The 15,514-nt window shown below is 44.1% G+C and overlaps 1 protein-coding gene across 1 annotated transcript; it reads right to left on the bottom strand.

Annotated features, from left to right (window-relative positions):
* Positions 1-12,503: 12,503 nt before the first annotated feature.
* On the bottom strand, positions 12,504-13,414 carry LOC132319453 (olfactory receptor 6X1-like). Its single transcript, XM_059830240.1, is given in 3 exon segments — positions 12,504-13,005; positions 13,007-13,276; positions 13,278-13,414. Coding segments are annotated over 3 exon segments (909 nt in total).
* Between the last annotated feature and the right edge of the window lie 2,100 nt (positions 13,415-15,514).

Here is a 15,514-nt window from a genome sequence, read left to right as displayed (position 1 = left end):
ATGCCTTCGAGCAGTAGCTGCTGTTGTGTTGATTATTCAAGAAGCCCGAAAGTTTACTCTGGGGCAAAAGATGGTTGTGTATACTTCTCATGCTGTGACTTCTGTCTTGGAACAAAAAGGGGGACACTGGCTCTCGCCATCAAGATTTTTGAAATATCAAGCAGTATTGATGGAACAAGATGATGTGGAAATTACTACATCTACTGTCATTAACCCTGCTTCTTTTCTAAGCGATAAGCAGGAGATGGAAACTGTTGTGCATGACTGCATAGAGACCATTGAGGCCGTGTATGCAAGCAGGCCTGACTTGAAGGAGGAGCCGCTGGAGGAAGCTGAACACACTTGGTATACCGATGGGAGTAGTTTTGTAAAGGATGGAGCTCGGATGGCGGGGTATGCTGTGACCACCACAAACCAAGTGGTGGAAGCAAAGTCACTCCCTAAGGGTACATCTGCACAACGAGCTGAAATAATTGCTTTGGTGAGAGCATTAGAGCTTGCTGAAGGACTACGAGTGAATATCTGGACAGATTCAAAGTATGCTTTTGGTGTCGTTCATGCCCATGGAGCTATTTGGAAGGAACGGGGACTTCTGACGGCCCAAGGAAAACATATTAAGCATGCTGACATGATCCTAAGACTTTTGGATGCGGTACAGTTGCCCTCGGCGGTTGCAATTATGCACTGCAAAGGGCATCAGAAGGGTAACACTGCTCAGGAAGTGGGGAATAAGTTGGCAGATTATGAGGCAAAAAGAGCGGCCGAACAAGGTGAGGTATTAAGTTTGGTTCCTGAAAGAGCTTTGCCACTACCAGACTTGGTCGATTATGATGAAAAGGATCTTAGATTAATTAAAGATCTGGAAGCAGAAGTTGAATCATCAGGTTGGGCAAAATTAAAAGATAATAGAATAATAGTTCCCTTTAAGATATTATGGAAACTGGTGAAAACAGAACATGACAAGACCCATTGGGGAACTGAGGCTTTGTATAATTCCCTTACGAAGCAAATAGTGGCCAGGAATTTGTTTCAAACTGTGAAAACCGTGGGTGATAGATGTGAGACATGCTTAAAGAATAATCCAAAAGTAGAAAATCGTGTAAAATTTGGAAGTATTGATAAAGGGAAAGTTCCAGGTCAAAATTGGCAGATAGATTTTTCGGAACTCCCTAGAAAAGGGGGGTATAGGTATCTATTAGTATTAACTGACACGTTTTCTGGGTGGCCCGAAGCCTTCCCTTGTAGGACCAATAAAGCCCGAGAGGTAACAAAAATTTTATTGAGAGAAATTATTCCTAGATTTGGAGTGCCAGAAGTGATCTCCTCTGATAGGGGACCACACTTTGTCTCACAAATAGTTCAACAAGTTAGTAAATTTTTAGAAATTAACTGGAAATTGCACACAGCTTATCACCCACAAGCGAGTGGGCAAGCGGAAAAGATGAATCACTTAATAAAGACACAGTTAAGTAAGATTTGCCAGGAAACCAATTTAAGGTGGGATCAAGCCCTCTCGATTGCGTTACTAAGGCTCCGAGTCAAACCAAGGACTAAGGAGAAACTGAGTCCTTTTGAAATTTTGTATGGAAGACCATTTCAAACTAGGTATCAAGGGCAAGATCTCACCCAAGTAGGAGAAATTAATATACAACAATATCTGATTGCATTGGGGAAGCAATTACAAAAGGTAAATAAATTAGTAATGTCTACTAGAGCATGGGGTTTGGATTCCCCGGTGCATTCGTTTAAACCTGGGGATTGGGTTTATGTTAAAAATATTTCAGGTGATCCTCTCGAAGAGAAATGGAGCGGCCCCTTTCAAGTGCTACTCACAACCTACACTGCAGTCAAGCTTGAGAAGCACGCTGCTTGGATCCACTATTCGAGAATTAAGAAAGCGCCCGGTGGATCATGGAAATCCCAACCCATAGGACCCACGTCTGTAAGACTGATCCGAAACAAATATTAATGTTGCTATGTTTCAGCCTTGGGTTGATAAGTGCGTTCACTCCCAGTTGGCCTTTGAAAAAAACAAGTCAATCAGTTAATAGTTTCAGATGGGTTTGGGGAAACAACACTGGGACATCAATCTACTTCTCTGAAAACTGTTCTTTATGGAGACCCTATATTAGAAGTAGTAAATTGACAGGATGGCATGGAATGACCTTTGTATTATGCTCAAAATTGATGAATGTCACTGTGATAACAGACGTTACCCTGAAATGCTGTGTAGTCAAAGGGATAGGATCTCCACTGCAAATGAAGGAGTGCTTCCTTCGGAGCAACACTCCTATAAATGAGACATACACTTGGAAGGTTGGTAACTGGGATACACTAATGTGTACAAACGGAAGTGTTAATAGGACAGCTGGGGTGGGGGCTTCCTTAACGTTGTTAAATCCGCGACCCACCGTGAATCAGGATCAACTAATCAGATTACCATCAACTTGCAGGAATGTGGCAAAGATTAGGCAAAAGCATATATTGTTCTTTAACATTTCCTTTCCAGCCACACCTCCCTGTAGAGCCAAACGAGCTTGGTATGACACTTTGATTGGAGGTGTAGGAACTGGAATAGGACTCATAAATTCAGTAGATTTAGAGACTTCAAGGATTCGATGTAGCTCAAGCAATCAAGATTCAGGCTGAATGGATGCCAACCACCTTTAATCCCCAGATACAGACTTTAAAATATGATAAGGAATCCTTATATCTCTTTAATAAAAGCATAGTTGCCCAGGTACAATCACTTAAAAATTTGACAAAATTTATGAGTTGGACTGTTTGTACCCTACAAACCATGTGGCAATTGGAACAAAAGAATAAGGTGCAGTCCTACTTAATGGGCAATAATGAGTTCATGTGGAGGAAACTGTTCGGACAATGGGTCCATCCTAAACATTGGATAAAAGCCTATTCACAATTTGTGCAGTGCTATGATACATGGTGTGCAGGAAAATTGATATTCTATAATGTAACCGACCCAGAAATAATGTGTAAATTTTTAATTCTGCCAACACTCTTTTCGAGTCAAGAGAATCTAGAATATTGGTTACCGGAATTCCGAGGGAAGTATATTAGTAATAATAATAAAACATACGATTTAGATCTTTGCGAGACAACCCCTGACGGCCTTTTGTGTGGACAACAATCCCAATTATACGAACCCTGCTTGTTAGAACATTCTGTTAATAGTTGTAAATGGACGATCCTTTCTCCTAATGTGTTCGAAATGTTTGTAGAGGTTAATGCTAGATATGTGTGCTTGGTGACTAACAATCAATCAATAGTTGAAGAATATAACGTGACCACCCCATTCATAGGATGTCTTAAAAATATTACTCATTTAACTTGGCATGGGCAAACATACTCATTCTTTGCATATACAGAGGAGCAAGTGGCAATGTTTTGGCAGTATGAGAGCTTAAAGTTAAGTCATGCAAGTTTATCTCTAAAGAAATTAAACGAGATATTGAACCAATCTCAAGAACTTCGAGAACATTTAAGAAAACGAAATAAGACACTAGCAGAATCTGTCATTAAAACAGTGATAACTAGAGACAAACTTGTTGGACTATCTAGTCAAATTGAATCTGATACTGCCCATCATTGGTGGGATATCTTTTCAGGATACTCACCCTCTGCAAAACAAACTTTGAATGTTTTAGTTCATCCACTTTTGATACTGTTAGTATTTGTTATCATACTAACAGCCGTCAATTGCCTCTTGTGGTATAAGCTGAAAAAGCTGACGGTGAGAATTTGGGCTTTGCCTAAGGTAATGAAATATGACAATTTAGAATCTTTGTAAAAGAATTTACAAAGTTTAAAGAAAAGGGGGGAATGAATGAAGGGTTAAATCACTGACGGTCCCTGGCTGAGACCCTGCTGTGTTACATAAAAGCTTTACTTGCATAGTTTTAATTATTTGCTGAGCAGAGTTGATAATAGGATGTTTCAAGATGGGTAACTCCCTTCCTGACAAGATCAAATTGGCCTTGAGGTAGCTCGTTATGCCTCCTGAGTATATCATTGATAACAGGGACTCGAGACGTTTGTGTCAAGATAAGCGCCAAAGAACTAGTTCAAACTGACCCTTTTGTAACATTCCGAGGCCAAAGGATGGATGAGCCAATTCCATGACCATGTATGGACAACGGAAACCCGAAGTTCAACTAGCGGACAGTGTGAGGAAGACTATGAACGACCACCGGAGGGTGAAAAGACCCTAACCCTAATTTTACTGCGCATGCTTGGACTATTGTCGCGGTTTAAGCCCAGCTGGCAACTAAGCACCACACAGCCGCTCACTCACTCCCCCCAGGTGGGGTGGGGGAGAGAACCAGAAGAGTAAAAGTGAGAAAACTCGTGGGCTGAGATAAAAACAGTTTAATAGGTAGAGCAAAAGAACACTGCGCGGAGAAGCAAAGCGAAAGAAGGAATTAATTCACCACTTCCCGTCGGCAGGCAGGTGTTCAGCTATCTGCAGGGAAGCAGGGCTCTATCACGCGTAGCGGTTGCTCGGGAAGACAAACGCCATTACTCCGAATGTCCCCACCTTCCTTCTTCCTCCCCCGGCTTTATATACTGAGCATGATGTCATATGGTATGGAATATCCCTTTGGTCAGTTGGGGTCAGCTGTCCCGGCTGTGTTCCCTCCCAACTTCCCGTCCACCCCCAGCCCACTCGCTGGTGGGGTGGGGTGAGGAGCAGAAAAGGCCTTGGTGCTGTGTGAGCCCTGCTCAGCAGTAACTAAAACATTCCTGCTTTATCAACATTGTTTCCAGCCCAAATCCAAAACACAGCCCCATACAATCCAAAACACAGCCCCATACTAGCTGCTATGAAGAAAGTTAACCCCATCCCAGCCAAAACCAGCACAACTATGCAAATGAATTCCGGGAACTCATCCACATAAGACCGCCCTTTTTAGAATTCTGATGAATATGTATGATTTTTCTGTATATGAACTGAGGTGCTTTGCTAACCTGTTGGAGCACTCGTGGTGGACAAATCCCCAGTGCTGCCCAGCGCTGTATTAAAGAATGCCTGCTTAATAACAAACTAGTTGTTATTGAGTTATTCATCTCGGAAAACCGTCCCGATCGCGGGCTCGGTACCGACTTTGTTGTTTCACACAGCCCCATGACTTGAGGCTGGTAATATTTAGTCAGGTCTTAACTAGTTATCTCAGCTCACTCTGTAGTCAATGGAGAGAAGCAGACAACATTGGTGGGCGGTTCACCCGAGAAGAACCTACCTTTGTGAGGTGCCTGTCCCACTTCAGGTGCGCTTCAAGGGTTGCTTCTCTCTAGGGTATCCCAGATGACTGCACTGGGCTGGCAGACATAGCATAGGGCCATCCAGAGACACAATCAGCTGGGGCCACAGTTGGTGGCCAGGTGTGCGTCCCACAACACAAGTAAGGCAACAGCTGCCTAGGCTGAGGATACTGAATTGTATTTTTAAGCTCATCCCTTGGTATTGCACTTCAGCCAGAGGAGAGCTCATCACGGGAGTAGCAGGCAGGAGTCCTCTCTTCCTGAAGCAACAGTCTAAGGGAGGGTCAGAAGTGGAAGGTTCCCAAAGGCCTTATTTCTCCAGCCTGATTTAAAGGCATTATGCTGACAAGCTCAGATGTAGACAAATGTTCTGTAGTGTGTGAAAACAGAGGAGAGGACTTCCTCCCAGGTGACTGGCTTAGGCAACCCATGCTCCTGCAGATAAACAAGTGAGTGAAATTCAGCGCTGGGGTTCAGAACCAGCAATGCTCTCCCAGGCCTAGGTGCAAGGGCCATAGCTGACCTGGGATCTTTGGAGGAAGAGTGTGTTCCTTTGAAACAAATCAGTTGCACAGGTGCTCCCCATTTGTTTAAGGGTCCATGATGTGGGGTCCCAGAATACCCTCTCTTCTTTGCTATAGAGTCTGGAATTCAGGGAAGTGCTTAAATCATTGACCTCTGAGAGGGTCTTGCCTCTGGGCTACCTTTGATGGTTGTTCAGAGGTCTACAGGTGGTAGTCAGAGGTACATAGGTGTCTCCACTGCCCTGACACAGTGGCCACAATGAAGCTGGGAGTTGTTACAGGCTGTTTATTAGCAGAGTTTCTCAAACCGTGGCCACAAGCCCTGGGAATGAACACTACGACCGGGATAACAAAATATGAGAGAAACCAGCCTGAAGCCAGCAGTGGTCAGCACGCTGAGGCAAGAAGAGTGAAAGAGCCTGGAACACACTTCCCTTCAGAGACGAAGCGTCGTAGGACCCATGGTCCTGCTCCAGCTATGGACACCGAGCTCCTCACTCATGCAGGTCCCTCCTGTAAGGGTATGTAGAAGGACAATGTCTTCTCCTTTAAAGGTATCTGGTCAAAGACCTTTTCAATGCAAAAAAAAAGGATATTAATAATAATAGGAGGGAGCCATAAACACGACATGCAGGGACACAACCCTGACCAACAAATGGTAAGGGACACGGTGATTTGAACCAAACCTGGTCGTCACACTAACTGATGAGGGCATATGTTATGCAAGTCCTGTGTGTAGGTGCTGTAAATAGCAGCACCTTGTTTGATGGCAGCACCTTTGTCTGCCAATGTCCTTTTATGTCTGTGCATGTGTGTGTCTGGGATACCTGCTCAGCCTCTGTACCAGTTGAACCTGCAGATGAAAAAGTGGCCGCTGCATCCCTCATCCTGGGCAGAGACCCCCTGACTTGGCGGCACTGGGCTGGGCTCCAGCAGCCAGACGGGAGGGTTCTGGGAGGAGGCTGCTGGAGATGGCAGCCACTCCTGACATACAGTTTTGTAATCAGCAGGATCTGGTTGAGCTGTCAGTATTCCTGAGCATGTATAATCCTTAGGTGAGGGGGGACTGATCCTTTGTTAAAATGCACACAGTGATAAAGTTGTAACCAGACTTCTAGAGCATTATGATGCGGGCATCCAAATGGGACCTGTGCTAGTAAATCCTTGGCTAAATTGGATGAATTGGGTTGCAAAGATCTTAACAGAACTTTAGAAGGATAGTAAGAGGTGTAAACGGCTCCAACAGCAGGCCTAGTGACTGGGCTTTGTAGTTTGGAGGATGAAAAGAGATGCTTATCAAAGTATGCACAAGACCTCCAGTAAGTGACAGATCACTCCCTGCTATCGAATCAATAATGATATTGGCTACAAAGCGATGGTTCACTGGAAATGAAGGGGTGTGGGAAGGGAAACACCAACCTTAATTAGGAAAACAGCAACGTCTTACCATTTGTGAAAGAATGTGTAATGTGGACTAATGTTACTGCAGTGAGAGACTAATTTGTGCCAGAGCTTAGCACTAGTGACTAAAGTAAATGAAGCCTTAGGCTGTATGAATTGGACTTTAACTTTAGTTTTTATCTAAGGAAATGTAACCGGTAGGTAAGGAAGTGTAAGTCACAAACTAAATACAGGATATTCTGTACAAAAGATAAGGAAATGTCTCAAGACACAGAAAAAAAGGGTGCCTGCAGGCTGCAAGACAAATCGGAAGAAGACCCCAGACTCTGCGAACAGGATTGGATGAGCAGAAGTGCCATCAGGAAATCAAGCGACTTGTAGAGACTATAAAATCCAGTAACAATCGACAGACGGGGTCCCTCTTCAGAGGCACGCAGCTCCAGCTGTAATTACTATTGGATATTAAACACAGCAGAAGAAGGAACTCTGTTTGATTCTTTTATTAGAGTGGAACCTAGGGATGAGCCCTGTTGAGATGGCATCCGCTTAATTCCTACCATGGTCTAGGTGATGGCTGTATAATTCCTCAACAGTTACAAATGGTGCAGATCTACCACTGGTTCCAAAAACTAAGAATTAAGCCTAGCTGTCTTCGATAGTGACTCAGCAGTCAGCACAGAGCTAACCCCAAAGCAGGTCACCAGTGCAGATCACTTGGCTCTGCCGGAATGAGACCAAAACGTCCCATGACCTGGTGCCTGGAGAGATGCAGCTATCAAGGCCAAACAACGGGCCTTGCCTATACAAACTGTTACACTTACAGAGGTGTTACTGATCTTAAATGCCTCGGTATGTTCATGGCTATTGCCTCTGATGGGGTGGCCAGCAACCGCAGCCCTTGCACACACGCCCCACCCCCAGGTTAATGCCCAGAGGAGTCAGGCTCCTGCCCCAACGTGTGCAGCCCATAGTGGGACCCATTCAGACTCCATGGGACAGAGGAGTGGTGCAGCTTCTTCCAAGATTACTGGTCAGTGGGGGAGTGTCATGGGATGTGGAAGGAACACGTCTGCTCTTTTAAGGCTATCTGGTCAAAGAAGCCATAAACAAGAACACACAGAGATAAACCTGACACACGATAAGAGAGGTCGTGATGAGAACAAACCTGATCAGTCACCCTAATTGGCAAGGATGTGTGGAGCGAGTCTGAGAACACTTTTACAGTTGGGAAGTTAAGGAAAGGGAGGGAGACAAACACACCGACTCATAAAACCTGACCAATTAGCATTAACAAACACAATACCCAGAAACAAACATCATCAGCCACACTAATTGATGAGCTCTCAAGAAGCTATAGGCAAGCAGGACTTTGCAACTGGCAAGGATGCAAACCTGAGCATCCAGGATGTTGGATGGAGTCAGTGGAACCATGTCAGCTGTTCAAGGAGTGTGCAGGGGAGGCGGAGCTGGGAGCAACAAAGATGGGGGTAGACAGAAAAGAGGTATAAAAGAGTCTGGTTGGGTGTAAACTTGGGCCAGTCAGTGCTGCTCTGGCTGAGCTCTACACTTGACCACCGCAGTCTGTCCTGTCTTATTAAACCTGTTCATAACTCTCTCTGCATAATCTTACTTTACCCTGTGTGTCTGTGTGCTGCAAGCACTAAACGCCAGCTACTGGGGGGATCAGCGTGAGTGTATTTGGTGCCAGCTACTGAAGTCAGACCGGGATTGTGGGAACCTCTGACCTCTGGTGTCAGCCAGTGGGATCCCAGTGCAGCTACCAGAGCAAGCAGGGTCTTGGTGCCAGCTACTGGAGTCAGTGGGGCTCTCAGCTTCCAGCTGCTGGGGCAGGAACAGTGTGTACCCCAGAACCATTTACTGCGGGGACTGGCATGAGTGAAGTGAGTGAGGGGCTCAGCACAGGCAGCTGGAGCGGTGTATGGGGTTTCCTTGGCAAGGCTTTGGTAGTGGCGGGGCCACAGTGGTGGCTTCTGTGAGAAGCTGCTAGAAGCTTCCCCTATGTCCGATAGAGCTAATGCCAGACGGCTCCAAGATGGACCCACAGCTGGCCAAGGCCGAGCCCATCAGCGACAGTGGTAGCACCTCTGGAGAAACATATTTAAGAAGGGAGAAAAAACCCTGCACAACAGCAATTGCAGCCAGGAGAGAGGAGTGAGAATACGTGAGAGAAACAGCTCTGCAGACACCAAGGTCAGTGAAGAAGGAGGGGAGGAGGTGCTCCAGGTGCTGGAGCAGAGATTCCCCTGCAGCCCCTGGTGAAAACCATGGTGAGGCAGGCTGTCCCCTTGCAGCCCATGGAGGCCCAGGGTGGAGCAGATATCCACCTGCAGCCCATGGAGGACCACATGCTGGAGCAGGAGGATGCGCAAAGAAGACTGTGACCCAGTGGGAAGCCCGCACTGGAGCAGGCTCCTGGCAGGACCTGTGGACCCCTCCTGCCAGAAAACCTGGAGCAGGTTTTCTGGCAGGACTTGTGACCCCACGGGGGACCCATGCTGGAGCAGTCTGCTCCTGAAGGACTGCACCCTGTGGAAATAACCCACGCTGGAGCAGTTTGTGAAGACCTGCAGCCCATGGGAAGGACTCACATTGGAGAAGTTTGTGGAGAACTGTCTCCCGTAGAAGGGACCCCACGCTGGAGCAGGGGAAGAGTGTGAGGAGTCCTCCCCCTGAGGAGGAAGGAGTGGCAGAAACACTGTGTGATGAACTGATGGCAACCCCCATTCCCTGTCCCCCTGTGCCTCTCGGCAGGAGGAGATAGAGGAAATCAGGAGTACAGCTGAGCCTGGGAAGAAGGGAAGGGTGGGGGGAAAGCTTTATAAGATTTTGTTTTATTTCTTATTGTCCTACTCTGATTTGATTGGCAATAAATTAAACTAATTTCCCCAAGTTGAGTTTGGTTTGCCCATGACGGTAATGGTGAGTGATCTCTCCCTGTTCTTATCTCAACCCACAAGCTTTTGGTTATATTTTCTCTCCCCTGAGGAGGGGGAGCGATAGTGTGGCTTTGGTGGGTGCCTGGTATCCACGCAGGGTCAACCCACCTCAAACGGGAACGCAGGTCACAGCCCAGTACTGCTGGCTGCTGCAGGGGGTGAGTATCTGTATCTTCCCCAAACTGTTGTGTGTGTGGAGGGTGTGTGTGTATTCACCAGAAAACATAAACTGGACCAGTGAGTTAGTAGGAGGCCCCAGGTCCGTGCAGGGGGTCAGCTAGCAAGGAGGCTAGCCTAGTGCTGGTTCCTGGGTGCAGTGTGCCTGTTGGATGACTGTGTGAGTGCTGCGTGTTTGCAGGGAGCATCATGCTGGAGCAGCCGGCAAGTAAGGGACCTGTGGTGTGGGGTCAGAGGGCCAGGATCTGGGCATGGGTATCAGGAGAACAGAAGGGCTGTGCCAATGCTGAGGGGACACGCAAATATCCATGTGGCTTGTGAACCCTGAGAGTGTTGTGTGTGTACCTGCACTAGTGTTCTGTCTCTGACAGCCCCAGAGGACATGGGGACATGGATGTCTGCACTTGTGTGTGATGTGGATCCTGTGTGTCAGTGTTGTTGACAGCAGTGCCTTGGATGTGGCAGTCTGTGTGACTGGTCGTGTCAGTGTCATTTTGCATGTGTACAAGGGTGTCTGTGTGACTCTGGGATACACAATGAGCCTCACTACTGGTTGAGCCTGCAAACAGGAAAGCAACAGCTATGGCCATTGACCTGGGATGGAGACCCCGGATCTCTAAGCTTGGCTTTAGCGGCTAGGCAGGAGGAATCACCAGGCTGTGGAGCTGCTGGAGGTGGTGGCTGCTTATAACATCCCTTAACATGCATCAGTCCAGATGATGAAGATGATACCAGTGTTAAAACAGAAGTGATCAGCAGGGTTGTTAAAAGGAAAGCCTGGAGTTCTCACATGCCTATGAACTGCAAAAGGGTTAATTCCCTCAGGGCGGTCTGGTTTTCCATCTTATCATCATAGTTTTTCTGGGCAAACATTGTAAATGAGATAAATAGGGCCACTAAACCCAAATCTGGTAGGTTTATGCTGATGTCTCTGAACAGGTCTATGCATTCACATAAGTCTGATTCACTGCCTGTTCCTATAACAGCTTTCCTTCTGTTTTACCACTACTTTAAAAGAACATTTTTATTTCAGATTATTATTCCTCAAAATAAAAATAACCATGCAAGTAAACCCCTTCCTCCATTCCTTTACTTTTATGTGTTGCAAACAGTACATACTCTCGTCTATAAGCCCACACTTACTCTCTTCTGCATGCCCTCTTAAAGCAGCTAACCTAGTAGCAATTACTTTATTACACTGAGAGAGGCAAGGTCTGAGGTCAGCATTTGCAGCGATGTCTAAGTTTCTAACACATATGGTAAGGTTGACACTTTCAATGACTCTTCATGGTTGCTACCTACTGAGTGGGAGGTTTCCAAGGACAGAAATGCATTTAAAAATCCTTAGGGAGGTATAAAAGCTCCAGCCATAATTTTAAAGGGTATTGTTGTGGGTTTTTTTTCTTCTCAAACGAATTCTGATTTACTTGAGTATAAAAGGCCAGAATTCCCTAAAATTACTTCCTTATGAGAAGCCATTTGCCAGTGAATACCTGCTGAGTTTTTCATTCAAAGATGAACAGGCGAGACAAGGTGGCTACCTAAATGAGGATACCTACCCTTTACCTGAGATTAATCTAACCATACAGGAAACTTTTTCTATAAATCTTTGTTTTTGTTCAAACAATGATTAATTAAAGGAAATCATACGTTTCAAATTACACAGACAATCAGTTGAAGCATTGAGAGAATCAATATTCTTGATTGGGATAATGATATCAGAAATTAGGGAGGCATTGTATATCAATCACATAAATCACATAAATGATGCAGAACATAAATAACAAGTAGGATTGCTTATGCTGATCTATGCTGATTTTGCTATGTTAAAGGTCAGTGGAGCCACAACAAACATGAACACAAACCCCTCAACCTCTTTATTTTAGAAGAATTAAATTTTGTAATCATAAAACATCTCTTTCATAGTAACAAATAAATACCGTAAATGGCAGAGAGCCCTTTTATTTTTAATTTTTGCTTTGATGAATAATGAAAACAATGAAACTTTGGAAAAGACTTGGAAGCATAATCTCAGAATAAACAAGTGGAAGAATAGGCAACCAAGTGTGTAAGTCAAATACTGTCCACAGATCACACAATCAGGAGGTAGTATTTCTGCCTGCCTAATCATAATCTAAATCATCTGCCTTCTTTATAAAAGTTATTGATATGTACTTCCCAAAGAGGTCTTCACTTCTTTGTTTCTCAAAGTATAAATGAAAGGGTTTAGCAGTGGCGTTACAAGGGTGTTCAGAAGGGATACCACTTTGTTCATATTTAGCGAGGCATGCCCTCTTGGCCTGACATAAATGAATACAACTGCCCCATAAAGCATGAAGACTACAGTCAGGTAAGCAATGCAGGTAGAGAAAGTGTTCTGTCTCCCAGAAGGAGGTAGGATCCTCAACATGGTAAAAATGATGGTGAAGTAGGAGATGACAGTCAAAAAGCAAATGCTAAACAGAACCATGGTAGCAACAGTGAAAATAAGCCATTCAATATGGTGGGTCTCAGTGGAAGCCAGATTCAGCAGTGTCCCAACATCACAGTAGAAGTTATTGATCATATTGGGGCCACAGAATGGCAGCGTGAACTCCAGAACAGTTTGCACAAAGACAATCAGAAAGCTACCCATCCAAGATCTAAATGAGAGCTGACCACAGTTTTCCACTCATGATGGTGATGTAGTGGAGAGGGTTGCATATTGCTATGTATTAGTCAAAAGACATGGCTGTGAGGAGGAAAAACTCAGTAGCACCAATGAAAAAGTGGGACAAGGCTTGGGCTTTACACCCAGCTGTGCTGATAGACTTCTTGACATCCAGAAGACTGGCCAAAAGCTTGGGTAGAGTGGCCGAGACATAGATGATTCCCCAAAATGGCAGATTTCCAAAGAAGAAATACATGGGTTTGTGGAGAGTTGTCATTCACCACTGTGGCAATGATGATGACACTCCCAGTGACAGTCAAAATGTAGATAACCAAGACTCCCACAAAGAGCAAAACATGAACACTTTGAAGGCTGGGGAAACCAAGAAGAATAAATTCAGTCACAGAAGTATGGTTTTCCATCCTCTGCTTCCACTTTGTTTATTTCTGCATTAATAAATATGGCAAGTAAAGGGGTGATCACAGTTTTTTGTTATGTGAGTAGGAAAGAGGAAATATATAGATATACATGTGTATGCGCATATAGGTATGTATACAACTATATGTATGTAGGAGACATTTTTTAATTGATTTTAACAGTTATTTTAAAGAAACCAGGAGGTTTGAGATCCTTATAATAGTTTTACTGTTTCATTTCTCAGTTACTTTGAGTTGAAAAAGGGATCTTTCTTAGACTAGAAGACTGTTTAGAAGAGTGAAGAATTTATGATCAACAGTGATATATACTGGTAATGCTCCCTCTACCACTTACGTTTCTACAGGAGCCATTACCCTAATTTATGTCCTCTAAAAGATGGATGTCTAGTCAAAATTAATCTAGGCTCATACTTTGAAGCCCAGAGTACCACCAAAAAGTGATTAACCGCATCTGGACATAGGCAACATGAACTACCCCTTACTATAGGTGTTTCTCCACATGTTGTCCGTAGCAGAAAATAGGATACCTAGATGGCAATAGTATCCAAAAATGTTATGATTTAAACACAGGTGAAATGTATATCACCTTCTGTATGTACAAAGCCTTCTTAAATCTGTCCTGGACGTAGCTTTATCTAAGAATTCACTCTCTTTCCAAGGAATTATTTCATGCTAAAAAATAGACCATGTAGACAACATTTTAAAGCTCTGCTTTATTAAACTTTATATCACTTGGGTTTTGTTACCTTAGTCTTTTTCATCCTCACAGGTTGTTGTCAAGCGGTTCTAAATGAGAGAAAGAGCATATGAGTCACATCTTGAACCTATTGCTAAATGCTATTGCAAATGCTCATGCATTTAGTTTTGCTACAAAAAAACCCACAAAAGTACAAATGTTGGGGTTGTCCTTTCATTTGTACTTATCAAAATAAGCATTAAGTTGACTTGGGAGTAGAAATCATGATCTTCCCTTGCTAAGTATATCTTAAAAATCATTCAAGTTTCTGCCCTTTCTTGCTTTAGGATAGGAATACCTTACTATGTTATTGTCAACACATTGTGTCTCTATTCACCCTTACTTCTATCATCCAATCTAATTACACATACGAGCAAACAGTCTAAATTTCTTGGACAACAGATTTCTCTGAAATATTTTCTTTTTCTTGTCCTAAAACAGAGTAGAATACCCACATGTCTCAGTCTCTTTAGGGCCTGGATTACATTCAGTAGCCACCAATGGTTCTCTGAATAATGAAAAGTCAAAAATGGAAAGAATATATTCACATTCGTGAACAAGCCATCAATGTTAAAATTGTCATCCCCAATAACAAATATATTCTGAGAAGGGAAGGGAGGTAAATACCTGTCAGCAATGTCTGTACTCAGCATATAATTAAACCTCTCTATGTGCTGTTGTTAAGCAAACTGAGTGGCTCCAGACAGGGAAGATATTCAGGTAGCTCCACTGCACACTCACAGGCATTTAATAAAGCCCATTACTGTGCAAAGACTAGTAGCTGGGAAGGAGCAATTAACTCAGCTCATCCAACGTGAAATCTTTAGGGGAAAAACGGATCACTTAAAAGGCATAAAAGGTCTGCAGAACTCTAAAAAGCAGCCTGATAAATCAGCATGGAAAACCACAGAGCACCTTAACTAGTAACAGAAATGAGAATCTTGTAAAGAGTCATGAAAAGAGCCCCAAATTCTCAGACAGACCTGATGAATCAGCTGTTGCAGAGTATGTCAGCTCTATGGATTCAATGAATATAAGGATCTATATTTCCTTTCCCTGCGCTTCTTTTCATTTCCGGTGGTCATGATGAATAAAATTTGTGAGCAAGTCTACACAGCCTCCTCTGGGTAAGATGGCTTTGGTAACAGCTGCTGCTAAGACAGTAAAGTGAGTGCAAAAGGATTGTGGGACCAGAAGATACACACCTGCCTGTTCTGAGAACTCCTTCTGAAGTATACTGCCATACCATAACGGCAGCTTCATTCCTGAATTAACTCAACAAACCTTAGGCTGTTATTATCACAAGTGAAGCTCTCTGTCCCACATGCCCTCTACCTCACCTTCACTCT

Source organism: Gavia stellata, chromosome 28, assembly GCF_030936135.1.
Source record: "Gavia stellata isolate bGavSte3 chromosome 28, bGavSte3.hap2, whole genome shotgun sequence".
NCBI lineage: Eukaryota > Metazoa > Chordata > Aves > Gaviiformes > Gaviidae > Gavia > Gavia stellata.
Note: the sequence above shows the minus strand (reverse complement) of the source record. Positions and strands in the feature narration are given on the sequence as shown.